The sequence below is a fragment of the Simochromis diagramma genome, unplaced genomic scaffold, assembly GCF_900408965.1.
Source record: "Simochromis diagramma unplaced genomic scaffold, fSimDia1.1 OVJJ01000705.1, whole genome shotgun sequence".
In the NCBI taxonomy this organism is placed as follows: domain Eukaryota; kingdom Metazoa; phylum Chordata; class Actinopteri; order Cichliformes; family Cichlidae; genus Simochromis; species Simochromis diagramma.
In genome coordinates, this window is record NW_024387448.1 from 1,948,770 (window position 1) to 1,974,401 (window position 25,632).

Here is a 25,632-nt window from a genome sequence, read left to right on the forward strand (position 1 = left end):
GATCCATTTATGCCTCCAATTTTTGTCTGAAAATTGCATTTGTGATTGGTTTAAATAAAGATTGCCTGATGGATGTACAGTTCAACCGTTTCGCAAGCAACACAATCAAAGACTGAGAAACAAAGCAACAAAGGGAGAGAGAGCGCTACAGAGAACCTAAAGATCAAGTGTGAGCGACAGGAAGAAAGAAAAGAGAGGAGAGAAGGAGAGGGATTAGAGGAATCCCCCAGGTAGAGAGATTGTTGTGTCTCATTGTGTAGAACCGCTCCGCTATCTGATGCAGACTCAGCTCTGACACCTGTCACCACTCCTAATGAAACAGCTCCCACAATCCTCTGCTCTCCAATCTTTTGTTCATTCCCGCCCTCCTTTGTGCGTGTTTCCCTCTCTTTTTTTTCTTTATTGGTTTGTGCAATTGTGCGTCTTTGTATTCTATATGTAGACCCTATTTGGGGAATGCCTTTGTATGTTTGCTGAGGGATGTGTGTGCATATCTGTTCCTCAGAGAAATGTTGCGCTGTGCTTTTTAGTCTGACTCTGGTGCATCAGCAATAAGGAACAGACCTCAAGAGAGAGAGAGTGAGTGAGTGAGTGAGTGAGTGAGTGAGTGAGTGAGTGAGTGAGTGTGTGTGTGTGTGTGTGTGTGTGTGTGTGTGTGTGTGTGTTGCTGAAGCAATAGGGACCAGTGAGGGCAGCAGGGAGGCACCGATGTGAAGTGGCATGCATTTGTGTGTGTGGGTATGTGTGTGTTTGTAAAGATTGGAACAGATGCCTGATTGTGGTCCTTATGATGATGACAATGACTCTTGTTTCATCTTGTCCAACCCCAAAATACACTACTTCCCTTTTCTCTTTTTAAGTTTTATTAGATTCGAGCAGGAGTTCATTAGGAGCCAGTCACTATGTATGAATGCTTAAAATTACAACTGTCAGCCTGACTAAATGACAGCCTGCTTTACTGGGCTCCATGGCATCGGCTTGAGCAATTCTCTGTCTTCTCTCTTTCTGATTTCTTTCCAAATGTTCCCTGTCTGGAGGGGGAAAAAAACCCGTTTGTCCCTGTCTCCTGCAAGGCTTTCAGTAGTATATCCTGTTTGGACCAGCCACACCAAGATGGGGATACTGTGGCCATAAAAGGACCACAAATGGTCAGCAGCAATTCATAGTTTACACATGACATCTGAACTACTGGGACACGGCCACCCGGTGGGCAAAAACAGTACTGGAGTCCTTTGCTCTCCAGCCATCATTTGAAGATCTTCAAATTTAACAGATAGTTAAAATGCCAGATAGTTACTGTGCACGATGCACTAATCAACATTTATTGACAGCTGCCAGAAGGCTGTAGAGTATGGCACCAAACTGTGAGCACAATTCTTCGAACCTTGCCTTACAGGCCAAATCACACCAGTCCCTGCTTCTCCACAGCAACCCAGGCTGTCAGTGGTGGCTCATTTATTCTGACATTGGAAAACTACTTGGTCAACTTTACTGTTATCACAAGACAATGTGACAAATTAATGCTACCGGAGCTTGGCTCTACACTCTAAATGTCCCAGTCAACAAAACTTAACATTTACGTGTGGTAGTTTGTGTAATCTAGCTATGTAACACTTGCGTTTGCTTGAACGATGAACAATTTCTTGTTCTTTGCCTCCCACATGGTGGCGTTATTTACCCATTCAGATCAAATGTATCTGTCATGTAGCCGTGTATGGTGAGGAGTTCTCTACAAATACGTAGATGTCACCGAACTGGAGCTGTGGGAAAGACGTCACCAGTTTCAGGGATTTCAATAAAGCTGTCAGGGCAGAATATAACTCACAAGTCAACAAAATTCATAGTTTCTCGTCTTGCAGTACTACCAACTGTCCACTATTGGTCATTACGGAGTGATGTTTTGCCCCTTGGGTAGGGAGTCAGTGACATGACTGAAAACTATGGATACTATCCATTAAACAGATAGGCTTTGATGTTTAAGTCGTGGTCTCTTGGTACTAAAGGGACCCACAATGTGCCCCTTTGCATCCCCCCGACTCTATTATACCAGCAACTGAACTACTGATCCAAGGCAGGACGGATCCATGATTTCATGTTATTTACAACAAATTGTCACCCTGCTATCCAAAAATCGTAGTGGAAAATAACAACTGTCTATTGTTAAGTTCAGGTGAAGTTTCCTGTTCTTACCTGATACGTGTGGCACCTGGTGGTGTTCCTTTGCCGTAGCCCACCTGCTTTAAGGTCAGATGTGCTGTGTGTTCAGAGACACTCTTCTACATACCTTGGTTGCAACAAGTCGTTCTTTGAGTCACTGTTTTGCCGAGAGAACTGCTGCTAGATATTGTTATATTTTCGGTTCATTCTCTGTAAACCCTAGAGATGGTTGCACAGGTAAATCCCAGTTTCTGAAATACTCAGACCAGCCAACAACCAAAGTCATTTAAATCACCTTTAAATCGCCTTTCTTCCTCATTCTGCCAATCAGCAGGTAGTCTTGACCATGTCTCCATGCCTAAATGTTGCTGCCATGTGATAGGCTGATAAGATATCGCCAAGAAGTAGTTGAATAAGTGTACCTAATATTGTGGCCAGTCAGTGTAAATTATCTCCAGTAAGAACGTGTAGCAGACACAGATAATAGAGGTTTTTGCTTAAAATGGCTACTTGTTGTAGTTTGAGAAAGATGTATATGATAACAACCTTGAGTTTACCGGGTGACATTTTTCTTTAAGTAAATATTTAGATGATAGAGTGTGCAAAAAGCCCTAATACCATCTGAAAGGAGCACCATAGTCAATCTCCTAGTTCAGTTGTGATGAGTGGGGAACTTAGTTGTAAAAACCGTTGGAAATGTTGACATGTGTTTGTGTGACTAACCTTTAGAGCCAGTCTAAAAGAACTGCAGTTTTTGGCACTTCTGTGGTGGCTTCATTTTTCAGTCACTGGAGATGACTTTGATTAGAAAGTAATTTACAGTACGGGAGAAAAACCAAAACAATTAGCTCCAGCCCGCTAAAAGCTCAGCGCTTTTGAATGTAAACACACTTTCTTGCTGTGCGTGACGTTCCCAATAACACCTAGTCATTTCATTCACTGCAAAATAAATTTTACGGCAGCTTTAAGAGCGTTATTAACGACACAACATAATGCCTTTCAGAGTTACACTGGGAAGCAGTACAGCGGGTCATAATTACTTTATGCTTTCCTCGTTTCTTGTCATCTTCTTTTCTGCATCGTGCAGCTTTCTTGTTCGCTTCTGAGTGTTTTATCCGCTCTTTGGACTCAGGCCATAGAATTTTGAACTACATGTGCGATGAATGCGCTGTAGATTCACTCAGCATAAGCCCGTATGGAGTTGGCGCGAGTCACCTCTGGCTTTGAGTGTGCGCCATATTTTTGTGAAGGGAGCTGAAGAGTCTCTTGGTGCCATTATGTCCAAATTTCTCTCCTCTTTCAGCATCCTCTCTGCCGTTCCCAGGCCAATCTGCAAGTCATTACTGGTGTTCCATTAGACAGTGCCCCAGCACAGAGCAAACTCATACCGAGATTACTCTACAGACATTGAGGCTGCCAGTGTGCTTTCACTTCGACTATTCATCCCCGGTTTAAAATAGCATGCAGCTCCCACTGATTTATCAGCACACATATAAACGTTTGCCATCCTAATAGAAAAATTATAGCTTGCTCGATGGCGCTTAAACTGGAATAAAATTTCATTTAGACATTGTAGTTGGGTTTTTGGATGGCCTTATTATTGTTTACCCCGATCGCCGGATGAATACCGAACACATTAGAAGGTACAAGTACTTTAAATGTAATTACAGACTTTATGATTTTGCAAAAGCACTTTTTTAGCCTTTCACACTGCACACAGTGTCTTAACAAGTCAGAGCTTTTTCAGCATGTTAGAACAGTATATTATAGTTGAATCACTTTAGCGTTTTTAGCAAGCTGCTTTCATCGGGAAGGAAAGTCTCCTAGTGATGGAGCATGTGGCTTAGAAGCAAATGAAGTGGCACCGGTCCTCAAATTTGGATATGATGACATAACTGGATCTCATTTAAACTCAAACTGATAAAAACTAATTGAAATACATACATACAGCCTCACAGTCATGTCCCCTCTGTAATCTGTTAAACCTTAGTGTGTTTTACAGTGCAGCATGGTGGAATTAGTAATGTCCGTGTTCCTGGGAGACGCTGCCTCCGGCTCTCAATTTTTTTCCACGCAGAAAGAATTAGAATATCCTTTGGTGGATTCTTTTTCCGGCAAAAACACATGCCTAATATCCATAAAAGCCTCATTAATATGGGGAAGGGGGTTGGTTCCAAAATGGTACTCTTTATGACAAGTAACTGCTACGTTCAATATTCCGTGTTTCATAAATGGTGTGGTGGTGGTGGTGGGAGGAGGAGGGGGATCCTCAGGAGTGTTGGTAATTTGTAAGCGGAGATTTTAGGCTGGTGAATTTTCAGTGAGAACAAAGGAGGCCGGGCTGCATGTGGAATCCTGTCTAATGGGGTTGGGTGCTCTTAGGGAGAAAAAGAAAAGGTTTCATAATTACGGTCATCAGGGAGTTGTGACAGATCCTGATGCCATTTCTAATTCATAGTTTTGATTGCAATAAAGAGTAATTTTCCATATCGTGGATCGTGTTCAGTATGTCGTTTTTGGGGAGTTTTTTGCCATTACTTAACAGCTTTTTTTTCTCTGGATCTGTGCAGCAGCAAGGTGTTTCGCCCAGATCTGCAATTTAACTAAAATGTTCTGTCACATTCTCTGCTTATTATTGTCTTTGTAACTCCTTTTTTCCTCACCTCCAGGAGTGCCCTCAGATCCTGCCCTCCACCCAGATCTACATCCCTGCTGGAGTTATGAGGCCGATCACCCTGCTGGCTCAGAACCTGCCCCAGCCTCAGTCTGGACAGAGAAATTACGAGTGCATCTTTCACATCCAGGGCAACACGCACAGCGTCCCAGCTCTGAGGTTTAACAGCACGAGCATACAGTGTCAGAAGACCACGGTAAGCACTGAAGCACACGCACATTCGCATGTGGTGAGGCGAAGTTTCCCAACACTCATTTCTGGACAGCCGTGCTGCTGTAAACCAGCGATGTGGGGCAGGAAGACTGGCAGTAATAGACTGGTAGAGCAGAGAGCTGAACTGAGGCATATGGCCACAGGGACTGACTGTCGCAAAAACCACTCTCTCTTCATTCCCACTCCTCACTCCAGCCTCTTAGCCTTCAGTCAAACTGTCAGCACTAAAAGGGGAGCGACCGCTCCGGCGCTTTTAATTTCCCGGGCTCCAATCAGGGCAGGAGGCAGAGGGGAGGCGTTTTTAACGACACCAATTATGACTTAACTTAACGAGACATATGATTAACATGCAAAGCGCGCGCCGTGGCACTCACTCACTCACACTGATAGGTCCAATAGCGAGTCCTCTCAGTTAAAAAGGCAGCAGGAGCGGCCGTGCGGCGCTGGCAGCTTTGCGGGGCTGCCTTTTTTTTAGCCTGTCACACACTTGTCAGCGGCTGCGGGTCATTTGCCGACTTCTGCATCGCCACTGGGCTCGAAACGCGACGCTGATTTGCGGTCGCTTGCTGTTTTTGAACTATACAGCATCGCCCACTTTCTCTCCACAAAGGGAAGAGATTGAGCTTCAGTGCTGTGATCCTGGAAATCGGTCTGCCTCTGATGTTGGATGGTGACACAAAAAATAGTTCTGGGGTATAGTATTGAAGTTGATTTGCAGATCGTAATGATACCTCCTACAGTTCTTTTGTGCTGTGGAAAGGTAATTTGCGCTTATATAGTCACTTGTGTCTCTATAATTGCTTCATGCAAGTGAGGTTCTTTTAGATTTGGCTTTTTGAGTCGTTATTACTGGTTTCTGGCAGATTTGTCCTCGGTGACCCGATAGTTGAAAGCCTATTGAATAGAGCATGAGCAAAAATACTAATTGCTGTGTGTCTGCTTGAATATTTAAATGACCTGGTCAATGTCAGAAGCTTTCTTTTGGATTCAAATTCATTTCGAAATTACTTTTACATTTCTTGGAATGAGTTGAGACTTCAATTGTTGACATTATAAGACATTTATATCTAAAAATGTGTTATATGTATAATGGTGATTATTTTTACTTTTCATGTTCAGCTAAATAATAAATATTACCCCACAAAATTCTGTCATCAATATATTAATGAAAAATAAAAAGTACAATTATTTATTTTTACAGCAGTAATTTGTTTTCAGAGGATTAATGATACAAGATTCAACATCGAGCTAGGGTAGCTAAGCCAGACATTTGGTTGGTATCAAAATCTGCATTTGTAACTCCATCATTTAAAAAAAAAAAAAATTCCCAACACCAACAACTGAAATGCATCACAAACCAGGACAGAGTTTTCACTGTGCTTTACAGATGCCGATAGATGCTCACTGTTGTACCTCTGTCCTGAACTCCTCCGTTTATTTTTGGATTCACTACCACTTGCCACTCATTTTCAGTTCAGTTCTGTGATTAAAGAAAACAAAAGAAAGAAACTGAAGAAAATGAAAGAAAAAGCAGGCAGTGTCCAAAGAAAACCTTCAAAGGACCTTCAGAGAATCTGGAGAACTATTGATCAAAACATCTTTAAAAATTACACAAAAAACGTCTGGCTCCAAGGAAGGAAAGGAAATGAGGCGTGGCTCAAGACTTTCACACAGCACCAAATACATTTAACATTACCTTTTTTATTGAACGTAATATTTCTATCAAATGCAGTGGATACAGATTGTTTACAGCCTGTTTCATGGTTATTAAATGTAAGTATTTAGCATATATAAACATGTAATTTAGGCCTCGTAGTTTATATATTTTCAAACGTTTAAGTATTCTCACATAACGATTATGACTTTTGATGTTTGAATTTATCTGCTGTCACCATGAAATTACTTGGCTGGTTAGCGTGTAACATCCTGTTGCTAAACAGGTTTGCCTTATTAGTATCTTTAAATTTGTTTCCCTGTTATCACCGTGTGTTACTGGCCAATTGTCCATAAATTTCAGTCTAATATTACCTTTACCTAATGTACCGAGCTATTACTTGGTTAGTACTTGGGTAATTGCCTGGTACACACTTCAACTTTTGACCCCACTATTTTCACATTTTTAGCTCTAATAAACATCGCTGCTCTTTGTTGTTCAAATAGGATGGATATCTGTTATAGTTTTTCTGTTCACTCTGTGTTCTGAAAGCCTCCCACACCTCTGAAACCAGCACTTACTCCAGGAAATAGCAGTTTGCATCCCTAGTGTTTGATAGACTCGGATACATTCATTACTACACCACTACTGCTGCTGCTGCTGCTGAGAGTTGCTGATTCTGGAGGACAGAGACCTTTCCTCAGCAAAACTACGATTCACTGGCAAAACCACATGGATATACACACACACGCGCAAACATACACACAAGTAACGCTTATCCACATGCATTTATTTTTTCACTCCTCGGTGCACTTTAATGTGTTGTAAAAATCTCAATGTTATCTCTGCAAGAGTCAGGAAGCATAGGAAAATACAGGTCTCAACACAACTTTGCAGCTGTTGATGAAGCTAGACATAGGAGGCCGAAATGTGTGTGTGTGTGTGTGTGTGTGTGTGTGCGCGCCTAGTGAGGAATCCTCCATTTCTCCACCTCCCCCCCGCCTCTCAGCTCGTCAGGTGGGACTGTGATAGGATCCAATTAAGGGAGCTGTAGATAAAATGATGATGAATTGCAGTGGTGCGGTAGACTGACGGACACAAACATACGCACACACTCAAACACACATGCGCCGGCCCGGCAAATGGAAAAAGAAGGAAGCAAAAAGACAAAGAATGAGGGAGCCAAAGAGGAGGTGAGGGAATTAGGGGGAGACAATGACGATGCAACAAAGAGTTTGATGGAGGAAGTGAAAAGAGGGGAGCGAGAAGAATAAAGAGAGACGGAGGACTAAGCTCAGCACGCAGACTAAAGGGAAACAAACAAATGAGGGAGAAACAGATGGAGACAGGATGTATTTGGAATATAAAAGATGTGCATGTTTGAGAAAGTAATTCTGAAAGAAAAGGAAATCATGAGGCGTGAAAAAGTGAAACTGCTGAGAGTAACTAGAACAGCAGAAGGTGGAAGGACATTTGGGACAATAGGGATTGGTTACAAAGTTGTTCAGCCATGCAGGGCTGGTTTTCAGACATATCTATTCAGCTCAACAGTACTGTACTCACACAGCTGTGTTAACTGTTTAAGGAGCTGTGGCAGTTTAAACGTCGCAAACTCGCTTTGATAAAATAAGTCATTGCAAAACTGGTATGGCAAACTATATATAGCATTAGTAAAATATCTGCATGCTTACACTCTTAGATATAGGGATAAAGGACAGCCTTCAGTCTTTCTGATTCTTTTGTTCTCCAGTTGCCCGCTGGGTTTTCTCCAGCTTCCTCCTACAGTCCAAAGACATGCATGTTAGGTTAGTTATTGATTTGAAGTTGACTGTAGCTCCAGATTTAAGATACAGAGAGCTCTGAGTTGTTTTTAAGGCTAGAATAGCTTTACAAAATCCAGTCTATTCCCATGTGAGTGTAGATTGAATTGATCAGTTGTTCTACGATGATATTCACATTTACAAACTGCAATTACAATTGCAAAGCAAAAGCAGTGCCAATACCCTCTGTTAGTGTTACAATGGCAGTACCAGCATGGCAATCACTGATTTTTCTTAGTCGCAAAGAAGTTGCTGTCCTGTTTTTCTTGTGTGACTGAGGAGTTTCAGGGTACTGCACCAGTGGCAAGCCATCTCATTACTAAAGCTACAGCTGATTAATGCACAGGGGCTGAACCAAAATAGAAGCGTTCCCCAGCATAGAACTAAAACAACATGCTGAAAGACAGTAAAAAGGCTCAGCTAAAGTGCACATAACTGGGGAGATCTGTGGCTTTTCCTTCACAACACATAAAGTCATTTGATATATTTTAATAATGAAATATGTCGTGGTACAACTTTCATGAGATTAATAACTTTTAAACACACAGGTGTTGTCTTTGTTCCAGTTTGTTCCATGTTTGTGGGGTTTGCTTTACTGTGATATTTTTTGCATAGAAAAAAATGAGAATGGAAACATAAATAGAGAGAATCACCAAACAGAAGATCTATTTGTGATTGAGAACCTGCACTCCGGCTAGCATTGTCTCCAGTATTCTCTGTAGGGATTTTGTGTATATGTATCACAGCTGGCTGTGACTGGGGTAGTAGAGGGTAATAAATCACAGAGAAAATTAGCCAGCAGTAGATGTACACTCATCCATTCAATCTTACTGTCTCTTTGTGCATTATTTAGCCCCTCACCAAACACTGAAACATTGAACTTGCATACTCAAATACATGAGGGACCTGCAGTATGCGTTGGTGCACACTGAAATATTCACAGGAAAACACATGGTGGCGTGCACATTCGCACACAGGTGCAATGCATGCAGGCTGCAGGGATACCTACTGGTTTGTTCATGGGCAAACACACACACACCCACGCATGCACACACAGAGCCTCCCCAGGGGTTTGCAAGCCTAACGTGAAGCAGACATATGGAGATTCTCCACATGATCCTCTTCCTAATCATGTGGAGCAGACAGAGACTGTAGCATCAGCAACAACCAGCAACCTGCTTTACATGATTTATTACACTGACACACATAGGCTATCAAATGTTGTGTGTGTATAGCTGTGTGTATTATCTTCCTGCTATAAGTATATGCATCTGGCACAGTTCTGAGCAGCACAGTAAATTTTGGGAGGATGACAGACTGTGTTCAACTGAATGTTCACGGTCCACAAATTGGGCTAGCCGTAAGAGAGGGGGAGACTTTTCCTAACTTTCACAAACCTGTTATAGAGTGCACAGCTAATACCTTTGCAGTGCAATGTAGTGTAATGATTTCGTCCTGCAGTGGTATATCATAAAAATATTTTTGAAATGCAACTAATTTGCTAAGCTAATCACATTTTGGAAAAGTAATGGGTGTGTCCTTCATTCACAGAGGACTGTAAGGAGTGGCAGAGTAGGTGTTTTAGTAGTAGTGATACTGCAGTATGGAAATAAACTGTTTCAACCTAAAAACTTGCGCTGAATATCTCACACAGGTAAAATAGTAAAATATGCTTAAATCAAAAATAAAAGTCCTATATCAGAAAAATTGTCTCATGATTGCTAATACCATTATATCACTCCATACAGTACTTATTGCTTTATATACAGTAGTCAATTTTTCGACAAGTAGTGCCTGGTCTAATCAATAACAATACATGCTATGTTTTAAGTAAGAATATACATGCATATATGTATATGGAATATAATAAAAGATTTTTAAAAACTACCTCCTATTTAAAACTGATAAGTATAAAGCACTCCAAAATAAAGTATTTGTATGTAATTAACTTACTGCTTACTTAGTTTGTTCATTTTTGCAGATTATATATTGTTATTTAGATCTCTATATTATTTTAAACCACTTTGGAGGGGTTCAGTAAAAAGAAATGCAAGTAAAGTTTTATTTTTAATCTTTTTCTGATTATTTTTTTGGAGTTAGATCTACTTCACTTACAAAAGTTTCAAATTTAACAAACACCTACTTCTTAATTTTCACATAACTTTAAGTGAGATCCATAATTGGCAGTTGCAGCTCAAGTTATTGTGCTGGATGCAGTGAAAAACAAATTGGATCACTTCTGACTTTCAACTTGAATGAAAACAATAAAGAGGAGAGTTACACTAGACAAAGTTCAGCAAGATGGCAGGGCTTTGTGTAAAACCCCCACTTCAGTAATGAGTAAACCAACAATCTGTAAACCTACTGCACCCATGTTGTCACAGGTAAAATAATCTAACATTAAAACACCCAATTGTCCACGCTTAACTAAGAGTAAAGCACTGTGTGATTAAACAAACGGTGCAATTTAACTGAAAAACACAGCTCCATGGGACTGGCTACTCAACCTCCACAAACCTCCTTGATACGCACCCCTCAGGATCCTACAATAACTATTGTAAACTCCAGGCTATAACAGTTGACAGCAGGGCATTACTATGATTCTGTGCTCAGTAATATTGTTTTTATTGTAAAAGGTAATGTTCCAAGCAGTGAAAATATTCATCCAGTTGGCAGTTCCTCCCACTTATTATGTTGCTACAAAATAAATTAAACAACGTATTGTTTGTTGCCCGAGTATGCCTAAAAAGCTTAGTTTGGCTACATAAAAACACCTTGATAAAGAAAAAATGCACGTCTTGTGTTTTGAGGAGAAATACTTTTTAAATAAAGATGACAACTAAACAATTCACTGTACGGATACAAACTTGATTTTATATTGGTAATATCGCTATTTTAACCTCAATATATATACAGTACCTCATATATATATGCACACACACACACATATATATATATATATGAACATACACACACGTTTTGTTCAGTAATCACAATTTAGTTACAATTATGTCGTTACTTGCAAGACAGTTACCTACACGGCAAGTGGGTCGGAAGAAACAAAAAACATCAAAAGTGTCTTTTCCTTCCTGCACACTTGGGCTACAACAAGCTGATTTCAGTTTATGTGGAGGGAGGACAACAATGGTGGAGGGGTGTTAAACTTTTTGGGAGTGGCTATGTAGATGTTACTGTTGTTGTTGTTTTTTTTTATTGCATGAAAAAACAAGCAAACTATGAAAAAAAAAAAAAAGTGCAAACTGGCTCAATGACAGAAAGGACCACGTTATCCTGCTATCACAACAGCAACTATTTGCAAGCATCTGCACAGGTAGCATGCTAACACAAAGCTAGCAAAGAACCCAGCGTGATGTTAAAGCAATAGTTGTGCCATGAAGTGATTTTCAGTAATTGCCAAAAAACTGTTGGCCATATTTAACCTTTTGTAAATGACTTGTTGGCCGTTAATCTGTCAAACATATCTTAAAAATATCTCATGAATGATTTAAAGTAATTTTGAGCCAGAAAGAACATTACCACAACATGGACATGGGTTGCCCGACAGCCAGAGCCTTAAAAGTGGACAAAGACAGTGATGAGCAGTCTTCACTTTCAAGGTCTAAGATATTATCCCTAGTTTCTGTTATAATCCTTAGCTTTTTTCTCCCTTTGAGTTACAGTTTTGGTTACTTTTTCTCTGTGCCTTCTGCGATCTCACTATCTGCATTCAACGGTTTGTCTAAAATGACTTTGTCATTCAGTTTCTTCCTGTTTTATTTTGAAGGTGTCTCTTTGCTTTTACATACCTGCTTAGTTCCTTTCCCCACCCTCATTATGGTCTTGACGGAGTTCTCCTGTGCCTTATTATCCATCTTCCTTTAGTGATTATTTAGTCTGTTTTTTCTGCTTCGCTCTTTGTCAGGTTGCTGGGTATAACTGTTGTTCCTGTGTATTCTCTCTCTCTTAAGTAGCCTACATTTACTTTGTTCTTGTTCTGCATGTAATTAGGTCACCATTACATTTGTGATAAAACGTGTTTGCTGACGCTAATTAACTGCACTTCCATGCACACAGTGTTTACAGTAGCCTGTATACCATACATTCTCTGTGATCTTAATACTGGGGAAATTAGTTGTATCATCCATTAAAGGGGATGCGGTATCTATTTTCTTCAGTGCAAAAGCCAAAATTAAACATATGCAGTTTATTATTATTTGATAATCCCGTATTAAATTGGGTAGAACTGTAAAGGAGGACTTGCTGAGTGTATATGTGTCTGTGTGTGTGTGCACTAGTAGTATATTTTTAACACATACTCAGGTATCCTTCAACATGACTAATTACATGAGTGTGACCTGCACATGGACACAGACACACACACATAAATGTGTGCATGTCTTGCTTTTTCTAGCTCTGCCCCCCTCACCAGCCAGCTGCTCTGTTTCGTTAACATCGGCACTTTTCGGTTCCTCAGACGCTCACATGCTCCCTTGGTCTCCCTCTCTCTCTCTCATACACACACACACACACACACACACACACACACACACACACACACACACACATACAGCCCATATCTATTCATACAATCCATAGAGACATGCAATCCATGGAGACGATTCATGTAGCAAGAGAATAAATGAGTGCAGAAGCAGATAACGAATGAACCTGAGCCAGGCTGGTGTGTTACTGTAATGAGGCCAGGGACGGCTTTGTGCTCACCTTGTACTTTTTACACCTCCTCCCCTTCCCTCTTCTTTTTTTCTCCTCTTGTCACCTCCCCTCCCTCCCTTGTCCCCTCTCATCGCCCATCCTCCTCTCTATGCCTCTCTTGTCCCTTATCTCCTCCATGGTTAAACTTCTCTTCCTACCACTGTCCTCTACTAATTTTTTTTTCTTTTTGCCCCTGTTCTCTCCCTCTTACTCCCCCACCTGTTCTTCTTTTCCTCTACTTGTCAACCCATACTGACTCTCATCGCCTTTCCTCTCTTTACTCTTTGCCTCTACATTGCTGCCCTTGTGTCCTTGTTAATCCCTGCTCTCCGTTGCTAATACCACTCCTCTCACTTTCCCCTTATCTGCTCTTTAGCTTCTCTCCATCCACCTAACTTTCATCTACCACATCCTCTTTTTTCCTCCTCTCCTCTGCTCTCCTCCCTAGGGGGACCTACACTGAGAGTTGTCTCAGGTAGATTAATTACATGCAGTGACATGAAGGAGCTGGCCAGAGGCTTTAGTAATGAGTCTGATTACTCATCTCCAGCAGCTCTGTGCACTCAGGGGAGGAAAGGCGGGACAGTAGGCCAGCAGAGGGGCCTCTCAGTAGGGAAAGAGCAACTTTCACATATGGGGTTCCACCAGTACACCAGTGTTTCTGGCAGCAGCAGTACCACCAATCTGAGATGGAAGAGTCAGCTACATGCTTAAACCTTATCTCATGTTACTTAAATAATCTGACTGTGTACATTTCTATTAAGTAAGAGAAAACTTTTCAGTCTGAAGTCATTATCTTTGGCATTTAGAGAATAACAACAACAAAAAAAAAATGCTGGCTACTTGTTTGTGTATCGCTGCACTCGGTGATTAAATTAGACTGAAGAATGAAGAAGTTCTTCAGAGCAGCATGGCAAAGACACAAAAGAATGATTGAATTCAGGAGAACTTGATAATCACGAGAACAAAAGACAACAATCATTCCTCGTGAAGCCAAGAATGTGGTTTTGATTTATTTTTTGTAAGAATTATGATCAAATTAATGTGATGTTTTGCCAACAAGTAAAAAACAGTCATTTGGAGGGCAGGTTAACTTCTGATATTCTTTTTTTGTTAATCAAGCATTTTGATTTATCTGAGGAAAAACATGTTTATTAGGTTATAAAACCAATTTCTTATTAAGTTATTCTTTTGACTGGTTTTCACTGTGGTGCAGGTTGGTTGCCAGTTCTTCCTTGATGGCAGCCTACATATAGACAGTGACAATCAAACATTATATGGCAATAAATTTTGTAGACGAGCCAAGGCGATGTAGTATATTACAACTGATATTGATATTTGGTGATTTAAGTATTTGATATTTCGATGGAGGCATTTTTTTAAAAATTGATTACCTTTAACATTTAATATGTGCAATTATTCATGAGTCTTCTTGTATTCACGATTACTCATTTAGTTTCTGCCCAGCTCAGCTGCTTGTTGCATTTGTGGTGTTCGAAAATGAAATGCATGTTAGCACCAAGGAAGTTGCATTGTGCCCTCTGGTGGATAAACTATGCAACATTCATAACAAAGTTGAAGGGTGTTTCTCACATCTCTTCTGTCCTTTTTAAAAATATATTTTATCGGCTATTATAAATGTTGCTACTGATATATCAGCAAATAGCTAACACAGGCTGATGCATCACCCGGCTTGTATTCTACAGGAAGAATATCATGAAGGATAAAACAAGCATCAGTTTCTGTTGTAGCCCCTCCCATAACCACTGACATCACTGGTTCCAACTTTGATCCCAGTAGTATCGTGACGCAGTGGCAGTTTGTCAGGTTACGCCACGTAACCGCAGAGAAAAGCTGTGACCAGCGTAGCATTGATTTGATTTGATTTACATTCCTCTAACAATGAATCCTAACAACTCCCCTGATTAACGATCTAGTCCAATCAGCAGGTCAAAATATAACTGGTCCACTGCTTTTCCATTGTAACACATGTGTCTGTGTGCCTGATGACAGTCCCATCAAATTCAGCTCTACTTTATCTTCAGTGTCTAACGAGTAAATATCATTATTTATTTGAGCATGGTAACCTCATATTGTAAACATCATATCAGGATTGACATTAGCTTTACAGTGTGGGTGTGTGAGTAATGCTAAATTGCAGTTTTTAAAATGTCAAAATGTGCATAATCGGATTTTGATTTACTAAATTTTTTTGAACTTCAGCTTTGCAGGCCCTTGGCATACCTGTTGTTTAATGACTTTATTTCTAAAGTGGTTTTAACTTCCTCCTCTGCTGCTTCTGTCTCTTTGTGTTTCCTCTTCTCCCCTGGCTTCCATCTCCCCTCCTGTCTTATTTTTTCAGCGTTAAATCAGCTTACCATTTTTCTGGGACTCCGGAGCGTCCCCCAGGAAGCGAGTTAGACAGTGGGTGATGCTCAGTGTGACTGGGTGGCACGGTGTCACAATGTGGTTTGTGTCAGCATTTTAAACCATGTGACAGCATGAATAAAGCATGATGTGGCGGGCAGCGGGGTGGGCAGAGACTGACAAGGGAACAAGCTTGCCCAGTGTTTTGGGGAAGGCGGACAAGTCGAAACTCTTAAAGTTTAATGGGGGCCACGCCACAGAGAGAAGAAAGGTAGTGTGTGGGGATGTGTGTCCGAGTGGGCCGTGTGGTTTCATTGGGTTTCCATAGACAGTCCTTCAACCAGTGGGATGTAATAGTGTTACTAATAAAGTCAACAGCCTACCTCATGCATGGTGCGTCAGGGTCACATTGAACTAGTGGGAAGAGAATATGTTCAGTCAGCCTTTTCTTTGTGACAGAAGTGCTTCTGGTTGAAGCTCTCCTCTCTGGAGCTGTTGACCTCCCAGAATCCTGTGGTTTCATTGGTTCATTGTTCATCACATCATTGTATTGTCTCAATAAAGATCCAGGAATCCCACATTTTTTCTTCTCTGGCTGCTTACAATGTTCCCTTTGATTTTTTTCCCCCCGTGTTTGTGTTTTTCTTTTTCCTCAACTTGTCCATGTATTTCATCTTTTTCATTAGAAGCATAACTGAAGCTGTGACTACTCTATCAAAGCAAATCTGTTTATTTCAAAGGTTAGTATGTTTGTATGTTATTGATTTTACTCTTTATAAAAGATTGTCTTTGAGAGTTAAATGTAAAGCAGTCATATAACCCCAAAATTCATGCCTACAGTCTTTAGCCTGCCTTAAATGGACACTAGGGAAGTTTGTATCATTGATTGTACAATGTAGTGTTGTGGCCATAGAACAAGGGCGCATTCGCATTTAGTTTGGTTCCCCATAAGCTTTTAATTGCTTTCACTCTGCAGTTCTGTCAGCCTCGGGATACAAATGTGAATAGTGGGTTGTACAACCAAATCTGGAAAAAGGCTGGTGACTTCTGGCAGCTTTCCCCAAGTAGATGAAGTCATAGGCAGCGGAACAACTGGAGTAACTGTCTATAAGTGAGCAGAAGAAAAGGAATCCTGTGGCCAGAGATGGAGAAGAAGGACACTAGATATCAAGATCAAGAGCGAAGCCCAGACAAGCGTTTCCTTGATGGAGAGAATTTTGGGGATTAAGAAGGTTTAAAAATGACACTAGCAAAAAAAAAACTGCTCTTCGCGACAAAACAGCATTTTTATTCTTATTTTAAAACACTCAAGTATCACATTATTATTTCCTTCAACCTCCTCCCCACAGCAAGTATGAGGTCCTGAATTGGAATAAAACAGATGCTAAGAGTAATCCCGGCAGCAATCGCAATTCCAATTGGGGGGGTGTTTAAGAAAAAGGAGTTTATTAACTTTGTCCAGCAGATGTGAACAACAACAGCAGATCAACTCCACAGTAGCGGAGAAAAGTTCAGTTTGTATCACAAGTTTGTGTGTGTGTGTGTGTGCGTGTGTGCATGTCTCAGGCCCCATTGCCCATACAGCATGCCTGAGCTCCATCTACCAAATCCAGTGTGTCAGTGAGCAAATTGGAAATGCCAATTTCACTTTACACCGCTCCGTATCTTATCTTTCGCTTACCCTCATCCCACCACTTAGCTCATGTGTAAATGAATAAGGTCCTCTCACACACATAGCACTCTTTGATTTCTGGCTCCCTTGCCGTCTTTGACCACCTCTCCTTTTCTGCATCGCCTATCTCCCTCCCCTCATCCGCCTGCATTCTTCCATGCCCGTTCAACTGTAACCCATCTGTTTTTTGTTTTTCTCTACGTGCATCCATGAAATATGTCTGTTTTGGCGGATATGGAATTCCGCTCGCGTGCGTTCTTTCGCTCTTTCCCTGCCTGCAACGAGCAAGTCTGGCTGAATCACTATGCAGATGACACTATATCCCACACAATTCGCAATTTGCATTCAATCCATTATAGAAGAACAATTTCTCACGCGTTCCTGGTGTTGTTTTTCTCTTCCCTGCAGTACGACTACGAGGGCAGCGACATCAGCGACCTGCCGGTTGACCTGTCTGTGGTGTGGAATGGAAACTTTGTCATCGACAACCCGTTCAACATTCAAGGTAGAGAGCTTTCTCTTCTCTATGCTTCCCTGACGCCTCCTTCTTTATTGTCATCTCCCCTCGGGGAAGCATGTAAGCATTGTTACTGCAAGAAAAAAAAAAGAAGACGACTTGGCCCTGCTTGTTTATTCGCTTGTAATGATTTTCTGCGAAGCAACAACAAGCGTGCGCAGCTGTCCTCCTCCGTAAGAAATCTGCAATTTCATTTTTGACAGACCGTCAGGGAGAAAGGTGAAAGTGTACCAGTGGTTTGGCAAAACACTGTTCACCAGTTAGGGATTTAAAAGAAGAAAAGAGGGGCAGAGGGAGTGATTGATGGATAGCGATGATAACAAACAAACATCCCAACGCAGAAATTAATAGGGATGGATGTTAGAGAGGAAGATAAACAAATGGAGAACGCAATAGGCAGAAGAAAGGATGAAGAGGAAGAGCGATGGGTGGATGACAGGTTGATAAATGCGCTACGTAATGGCGGGGTGTGGGTGTGGGTGTGGGGGTGTAGATGTGAGTAAAGGGATTGATAAAGAAAAACAGAAAGCGACATGGAGGGATGGGATTTATTATTTTTAATCGCTATTTGTGCATGAAGTGGAAAACAATTACCAATTCTAAATTCTTTATCAAGTGTAATATATTGGGTGGTAGAGGCTAATGATTTTAGACGTCCCATTACACAAGATAATAAAAGTCTTGCTCTCAAGTGTGTCATACAGTCTTTGGCTGCGGATGCACGTGCAGCCTCAGATGAACGAACCCTCTCTGCTGCTTTCTGTCTCGCGTTTTGTTTTCGCTCTTAAAAACTGACACCCTTGCACATTTTAATCTGGCAGCCTTTGTGCTGTATCTGACCTCCTTTTGACAGATGTTAGACGTGCCATTCACTTTCAGACGGCTCGGAAATTAGCTGCATATTGGTCACGACCTAATTCTCCTGCCCGTGCCGTGTTTTTTTGTTTAAAATTTCCTCTTTTAAGGTTTTCCGCCTGTGCCGAGACATCCTCCTCGGGGATTAAACCTGCTGCGTTTGGCACGTGCAGCGCAATATTGTAGCTGTCGCGATGAACTAAATGATCGCATTTTTATCCAATCAGCTTGATGGAGTCATTGCTGTAATTTTTAACTGTAGATTTAATGACTTTTTAACTGTGAAGAGTGTCAAGCAAGCAATACAGACTCACATTTATCAGAGAATCTGCAGGTGCTGCTCTTTGAGCAATGAGCTACTCCATCAAATAATAAACATTGTTGAGACATCCATATTCTGAAGAAACAATGTAATAATGACATTTGCTACCACTAACAGTCACTACAGCAATAAAACTAAGATGAGGTCTCAAACACAGTAGGAGTTTGGACCATATAGTATTAACCGATGTATGTTTATGCCAAATCTGACCTAAATTAACTGTACTGGTAATCACCAAAATAATTTGTTATGTTTGTGTCATGGTTAATCCACCAGTATGAGCACACTCTTTAACTGAAATTACATTTTGAATGCTAAAATATAATTACTGTTGTTATCCATGGATTTTCAAGTTTCACCGTTTTACAACAAAGCGGGGAAAAAAATTGTAAAATAGTAAAGCACATTATTATTATTTTTTAATTGCGATGCCAAATTACAGTTTTTTACTTCCATTCCTGAATGAAAAATTTAGTTTTAGTTGTTGAACACTATGCTTGATTAATTTCTTTTTTACTTCGCTGTGCCGGCTCAAATTTTGGGTATAAATTCAGATTATTTGCTTAATGACTTTTAGTTTTACACAAGTTTTTGACATTTTTAAGCAATGGACATGAGTTTTTTTTAGGAATTTACAGTAATATATGTATCCTAAGGGCTGATAGTAAATCCAGCATTGAATAGGTAACAGGTAACACAAAACTCTGATGGTTCTGTGTTTGTGCAAGGCCGCAGTGTTAGCATGTTTGTTGACATGGCCAAACAAATGTGTGTATTTAAGATTTGTCAAACTATCAAAGTTTTGTGTTTGTGTTACCTGTTACCTTTGGGTATTCACCGCTGGAGTTGCATGATTTTGGGAAGGTTATAGGTGAAATATTTGATTGCGTGTGCTTCCTGACATTTGACTCTAAATGTATTGTAAATGTTTTTAAGCCACAATTATATAATTGCATAGATGCTAAAATGGATCCGGTATGCTTTTTGTTGTTTCTGTCATATACTAGTGCATTTGTATATTAATATGAATATTTGTATATTAATATGAATATTTGTATATTAATATGAAGTTTACTGGAAGTGAAAAGTGTGATGTGATCCAAGCAAAGTATCCAAGCAACAGGGAGGGCTGCAGCCTTCTTTCCAATAAAGTCTATTCAAGAACTTAGAAGAAGTTAGGAGTGCACTGAGGCTCCAACCAAGTACAGAAACATACTTTTCAGGACATGGACATCGTTGTAAGGCCTTTTTTAATAATAATGCATACTTTATTGATCCCAGTGGGGAAAATACTCTCTCTGCATTTAACCCATTCACTGAAGAAGTGGGCAGCCACCAATCAGGCGCCTGGGGGGCAGTGTGTAGGGACGGTACCTTGCTCAGGGGTACATCAGGGTAGCCGTTTAGTGGATTCAAACCCTCGACTTTCCGATCATGGGGCGACCACACTACCTACTGAGCTATCCCTGCCCCATATTGATTGATCTTAGGAACTATTCGTATAACATATACTGTGATAATTGAAGCTACAGGATTTCTGATTGTCACAAGCCTGAATTTGATTAGTTATAAAGTAGACTACAGAATTTATTAATACGTTTTTAAAGAGTTTTTTTTTTTTTTTACTTTTTGAATTAAATTACAAAACAATGAACTTCACCATGTTCTAATTGTTTCAGATGTGTTAGTACAGCATATGCTTACACTGGTAGATGCTCACGTGGATTTAAAACTGGTTGGCCTTACAGGGAGAGGCATGAGTTGAGGGGCTCTGGTAAAGCTCACTGTAACACAAAGATAATTAGAACTGTGCCTCATGCAAAGCAACTCTAGTTGAGTAAATGGACTGGTTATTATTTTTCAACTCTGCTTAACAGCTTTACACAGCGTCTCTCATTCACACAAGCACTTTTTTACCCCAAGGATACTTTGGCATGCAGACTGGAGCTGCCAGGGAACAAACCACTAACCTCCTGATTAGATGCCCTACTCTTCCTCCTGAGCCAGCCTCAGCCACCCACAGTAAAAAGATGATGCTGGAAATTAGTATGACAGATCCTCTCTTAGAAATATTGTTTTATTCCATTTTTTTTTTCTAGGCAGCTGTTGCTGTTTGGATTTGAAAGGCCTCGGTAATAAACTGTGGAGAGATTAAAATACTTGCAGGTTCTTTGGTACACAGTGTTTCTGGTGTCTTAAATCAAATCTGCTTGTGTGTTTCCTTTCACTTCATCATTCAGCAGTGGATGACAATGAAGAAGTCCAGCTTCACATAAACCAGCGTGTGCGGTTAAATTCAGTGGGTAACAAGGCCAGCGGGCAAGTAGCCGGATGGAGATCCCTAATGCAGTTAGCAAAAAGTCCATTTCTCGAAGGCTAAATTCTGTTTTCTGTCAGTCAAAAGACAAACTTTTAAAGATGATTAATATAATGTAATATAACTTCTTAGAGTGCTGCAGGGAGCTGGTGCTTTTTTTAGCCCTGGTTTACAGTTTTCAACTGAGGTCTATAGTGCAAAAAGCATGATCCACAACGCCACAGCAAGAGGAAGAAATACACAAGTCTGAAATAAACTAGAGTGGTGGGAAATGTATACAATTATAGAAAGGACTGAAATGTAACATTGCTTTTACTATTTAAGGGTTAGAATCTCTGCTTTTGTTACATAATCCATTATTAGCTTTAATTCCCACATTTCCTCACAGCTCACGGTTGATTCTTTGAAAATAAACATTTCACAGGTGTAAGCTGTGAAGAATTTGGAGGGGGGAGGGGGTCATTTTTGCAAATTATGAACATAGCACACTTTTTCTCTTTTTTTTAACAAGTTTCTACAGGTTTAACCTGGAATAAAACTCATAATAGGGTTTCTGACATCCAATTATTCAGCTTTGACGATATGGCAAACATTATCCAGGTAACTCTTGTGAATCGGGCCCCAGGGACTGTGTGCCACAGCGAGTACTTTGCATAACACGGAGTGGCGTTTTTCTCCGAGAGTGTGAAATCCAAGGATCTGCGACGCGGTGTATGTGTCAGTGTGAACTCGACACAAATGTTCCTGTTGTTGCGACTTCGAGGTGGTGGTGCCTGGCGAGAATCCGTGCAGGCAGGCATCCAAAGGTAGCGGTTTGCTCTTCAAACACAACACAAACATCAGCACGCTTCTTAAAAGCGTGCTTTCTAAATCCGTCCTCATTCATACAGTCTTCATAAAGGCGTTCTCCTCCTTTTTTTTCCTTCTTCTTCTCTCCATCCTCTAATAATCCCTCCCAGTTCCATCCCCGTCTCCCTCTTCCTGAATCAGAGCCGTGTCATTCGTCTGAGGCAGAGCCGCTCGGCGCCGGCCCAGATTTGCCCCGGTGTAAAGTGGAGATGTTAATGTTAATTAAATCATTCATTTGGTTCAGATTAATTAGCGTCGCGCTACTTTTAAGACGAGCCGTAGCTAATCAGATTAGGCCGAGCCGAGGGCCGAGGCGGGCAGATGGATACGGAAGAGGCTCGCTTTGAAGTCCGGCTGCTGTCTGTCTGACAGAGAGTAGGAGGCGAGAAGAGCTTGTTACATGTTCTCGTGCTTCCCCCCCCCATCTCTGTTTTTCCACTTCATCTGTTTAACTGGTGTGACGGCAAACAAACCTGCCGGCAGGTTTTGACAATGTTGCAGCGACTGAGATAATTATGATGCTGATAAGCAGATGACAAAACAGAAGTAAAAGAAAACCAAAAAAACATTTCTGGTACGTTCAGCTGTCTTGTTTGCATGGACTCTCACACTCTCTGTTGAATAAGGTCTCTCTCTGTCTCTCATTTCCTCTCCCTTTTTTGGCTCGCTGTGTTCTCTCTGATTCTCTCGGCCTCGCGGGGCCCCAAACCATCTTTAAATTCATAACAATCCTTGTTGCTGTTTTGTTAACAAGCACAGCTAAAATTTATCCTCCTCCCTGCTTCCTTTCATCTCCCTCTCCTCCAACTTCTTAGGTGTTTGAGGTTTTAATTTATTTATTTATCTATTTATTTATTCAGTTTTACTTTTAATGACTTTTTTCCCCACTCTGCAGAGTTTTGGGAGGAATGTGTTGTTGTTTTTTTTAACACAACAAATTATCAATTCCCTATTGGCGTTTGAAGACATTACCTGTTGAATTAATTTCTGTGATATCCCTCTTGGTGGCTTGTTAATTTTTTTCCCTCCATTTATCTGCGGAAACAGTTATTTTCTCATCGGCACAGCCTCGGAGTGGTAATAATCACCTACTGAAGGTTTTAGGTGTTGTGTGGGTGATTAACATTCATTTATGCTGTTCCTTTGCTCTTTCTCTTCCTCATACACAGAAACTCCTGATTGCTTTTTTTTTCTTGCCACCGCTGCTTTCTTTCAAATGAACAACTTAAAAAACTTTCTGTTCATCAAATATTTCATGAACATCATGCAGAATATAACGTTTCTCAAAATTTGAAACATGACAGATAGCCTGCTCAATAAGATAAATGTAGGGTACTGGAATACATAAACGAAGTATTTATTTATTGTTTTTGGAAGTCTGCTGGAGTGCTTTCTCCTTAAATTAAAAAATTAGGTAAAGACTGCCTTTGCTAAATGAAAAATTTGGCAGTGGTTAGTTAGCTTAGCCTAGCATAAAAGCCTGTAAATCGGGCTGTGAGCTAGCTTGGCGCTAAAAGATATTTTTCTATTAATTTAAACAAGCTAAAATTGTTAGTCAATGTTTTTTTGTTTTTGTTTTTTTTAAGGCAATGGGTTAGGCTGAAGCAAGCGGAATATATCCGTGTACATAAAAAAAAAAAAAAAGAAAAGAAAAAAAGAAAACCATCTTTACAGTCTAAGGCTAAGCAGCCACATGGTGCAAATCACAAGTGTTACACACCGGCCTGGGGGGGCTGGAGTGCAACACAAGAAAAATAATAAAAAGAAGTAAATCACACAGCCACAGCTTTACAATGACTAGTCGTTTTATTAACTTGACAGGTAGCGAGCATCAGGGTGGGCATGGCCAAATCAACAAACAAAATACACTGGAAATGAATCAGAACTAACTTACCTATAGTGAACCAACCCGATTCGGGTTGATTCAAAAGTTTCGGGTAGAAACCTCTGTTTCTACCCGAAACCGGAGAAAAAGGTTGTAAAAGAAACGGCTTCCCACCCCTACAGCTACCATGTCCAGATACGACTCTCTAAACTGTTTTTACTGCAGCCCAGCTCTGTCACACGCCACGAAGGGCCCCAAATGCGCAGCTCACTGGAAACAGGAAGTAGTAGGAGAGGCTGCCGGCCCAGTCAGGTCCCAATTTGTAGCTGGCCTCATTCCCTCTTCCACCAATGGTCAGCCTCCACCTGGAAACTTACATAACAGACATCACAGAGTACAAAGAATGCCCCCGCATGGTGTGGCGAGTAACAGCACCACACAGCAACAATGACCTGGGTCATAACACAAGCAACTGTATGTTAAAAATAAAAAGGAGTTTTGGCAGTTTGCTGGTCTGGAGCATTGTGGTGTGCGTTACCATCAGCAATCATCTTAAAGAAGCAATTGTTGCTGCAGTCTGAGAAGGGTTATGCGTTCATTCATCAAACATTGTAAACATCCAAGAAAAATGTCCAAAATCCCAAATCCACCCCCCATGCAGTGCACAGCTCAGAGAAACTAAAAAAAAAAAATATCTCAGACTATACAGGCCTTAGAATTTAGATTTTAATATCCAAGACAGCACAATTAGAAAAAGAACAAAAAGTCTATCTTTTCTGGAGGGTTTCCAAGATAAAGACCATGTCACCATGGCTTAACTTTGCAAAATTGCATTTGACAAAGCCAAAGGCCTTTTAGAACAACGTCCATTGGACAGGCGAGACCAAAGTGGAGATATTTGGCCTGAATACTCAAACACAGCACATCAGCACAAACAGCTCGGTGGTGTTCTGCAGCCACAGAACCTGGGCACCTTGCAGCTGCTGAGTTGACCATAAACCCTCTGTTCACAGTATTCTCGTGTCAGATGTTAAGCCATCTGTCTGACAGTTACACTTACCTAAAGTAGGTCATGCAACAGGATAATGATCTCAAACACATGAGCAAAAATGACAACAGAACGTCATTTTCACACTGATTTTGGAAACGGGGTGACTAGCATGCCATTTGTGTAAACCTTTACATGCCATAGCCATAAATTAATTCCTACCAAGCAAAGGTAGCCATTATTATGACTGTTGTTCACCCCTTTGACCATAATTTTATCCTTCACAGCAACTGCTTTACAATAATGTTTGATTACAGCTCAAATCCTATTGCATATGTTGACTCTCTCCGCCTCTTTCTGTCTCTCCACCAGCTCACCTGTACAAGTGCAGGGCATTGCGGGACAGCTGTGGTATGTGCCTGAAGGCCAACCCCAGGTTTGAGTGCGGTTGGTGTGTTCAGGACAGGAAGTGTTCCCTCAGGCAGGAGTGCACCGGAGGAGGCAATTCCCACCTCCCCCTCCAGCTGGCAGAAGGTGGAGGGTGGATGCACGCCACATCTGGAAACAGCCGCTGCACCCACCCCAAGATCACCAAGGTAAGTAAGTGTGTCTGCCTGTTAAGGCTGCACACTTAAAAGTTGGTACCACCCACTGTGAACATGACCGGCTTTGAGATATACAGATAGTAT

The 25,632-nt window shown here is 40.9% G+C and overlaps 1 protein-coding gene across 4 annotated transcripts in view; it reads left to right on the top strand.

The window, feature by feature from the left end:
• The window catches only part of LOC120722700 (plexin-A1-like), a 308,843-nt gene that overhangs the window by 197,632 nt on the left and 85,579 nt on the right, over positions 1 to 25,632 (top strand). For all 4 annotated transcript variants that reach the window (XM_040013789.1, XM_040013791.1, XM_040013792.1 and 1 more), the window contains exons 10-12: positions 4,827 to 5,027; positions 17,679 to 17,775; positions 25,316 to 25,539. In XM_040013789.1, the coding sequence (XP_039869723.1) occupies positions 4,827 to 5,027; positions 17,679 to 17,775; positions 25,316 to 25,539 (522 nt within the window). The remainder of the gene's footprint in view (positions 1 to 4,826; positions 5,028 to 17,678; positions 17,776 to 25,315; positions 25,540 to 25,632) is intronic.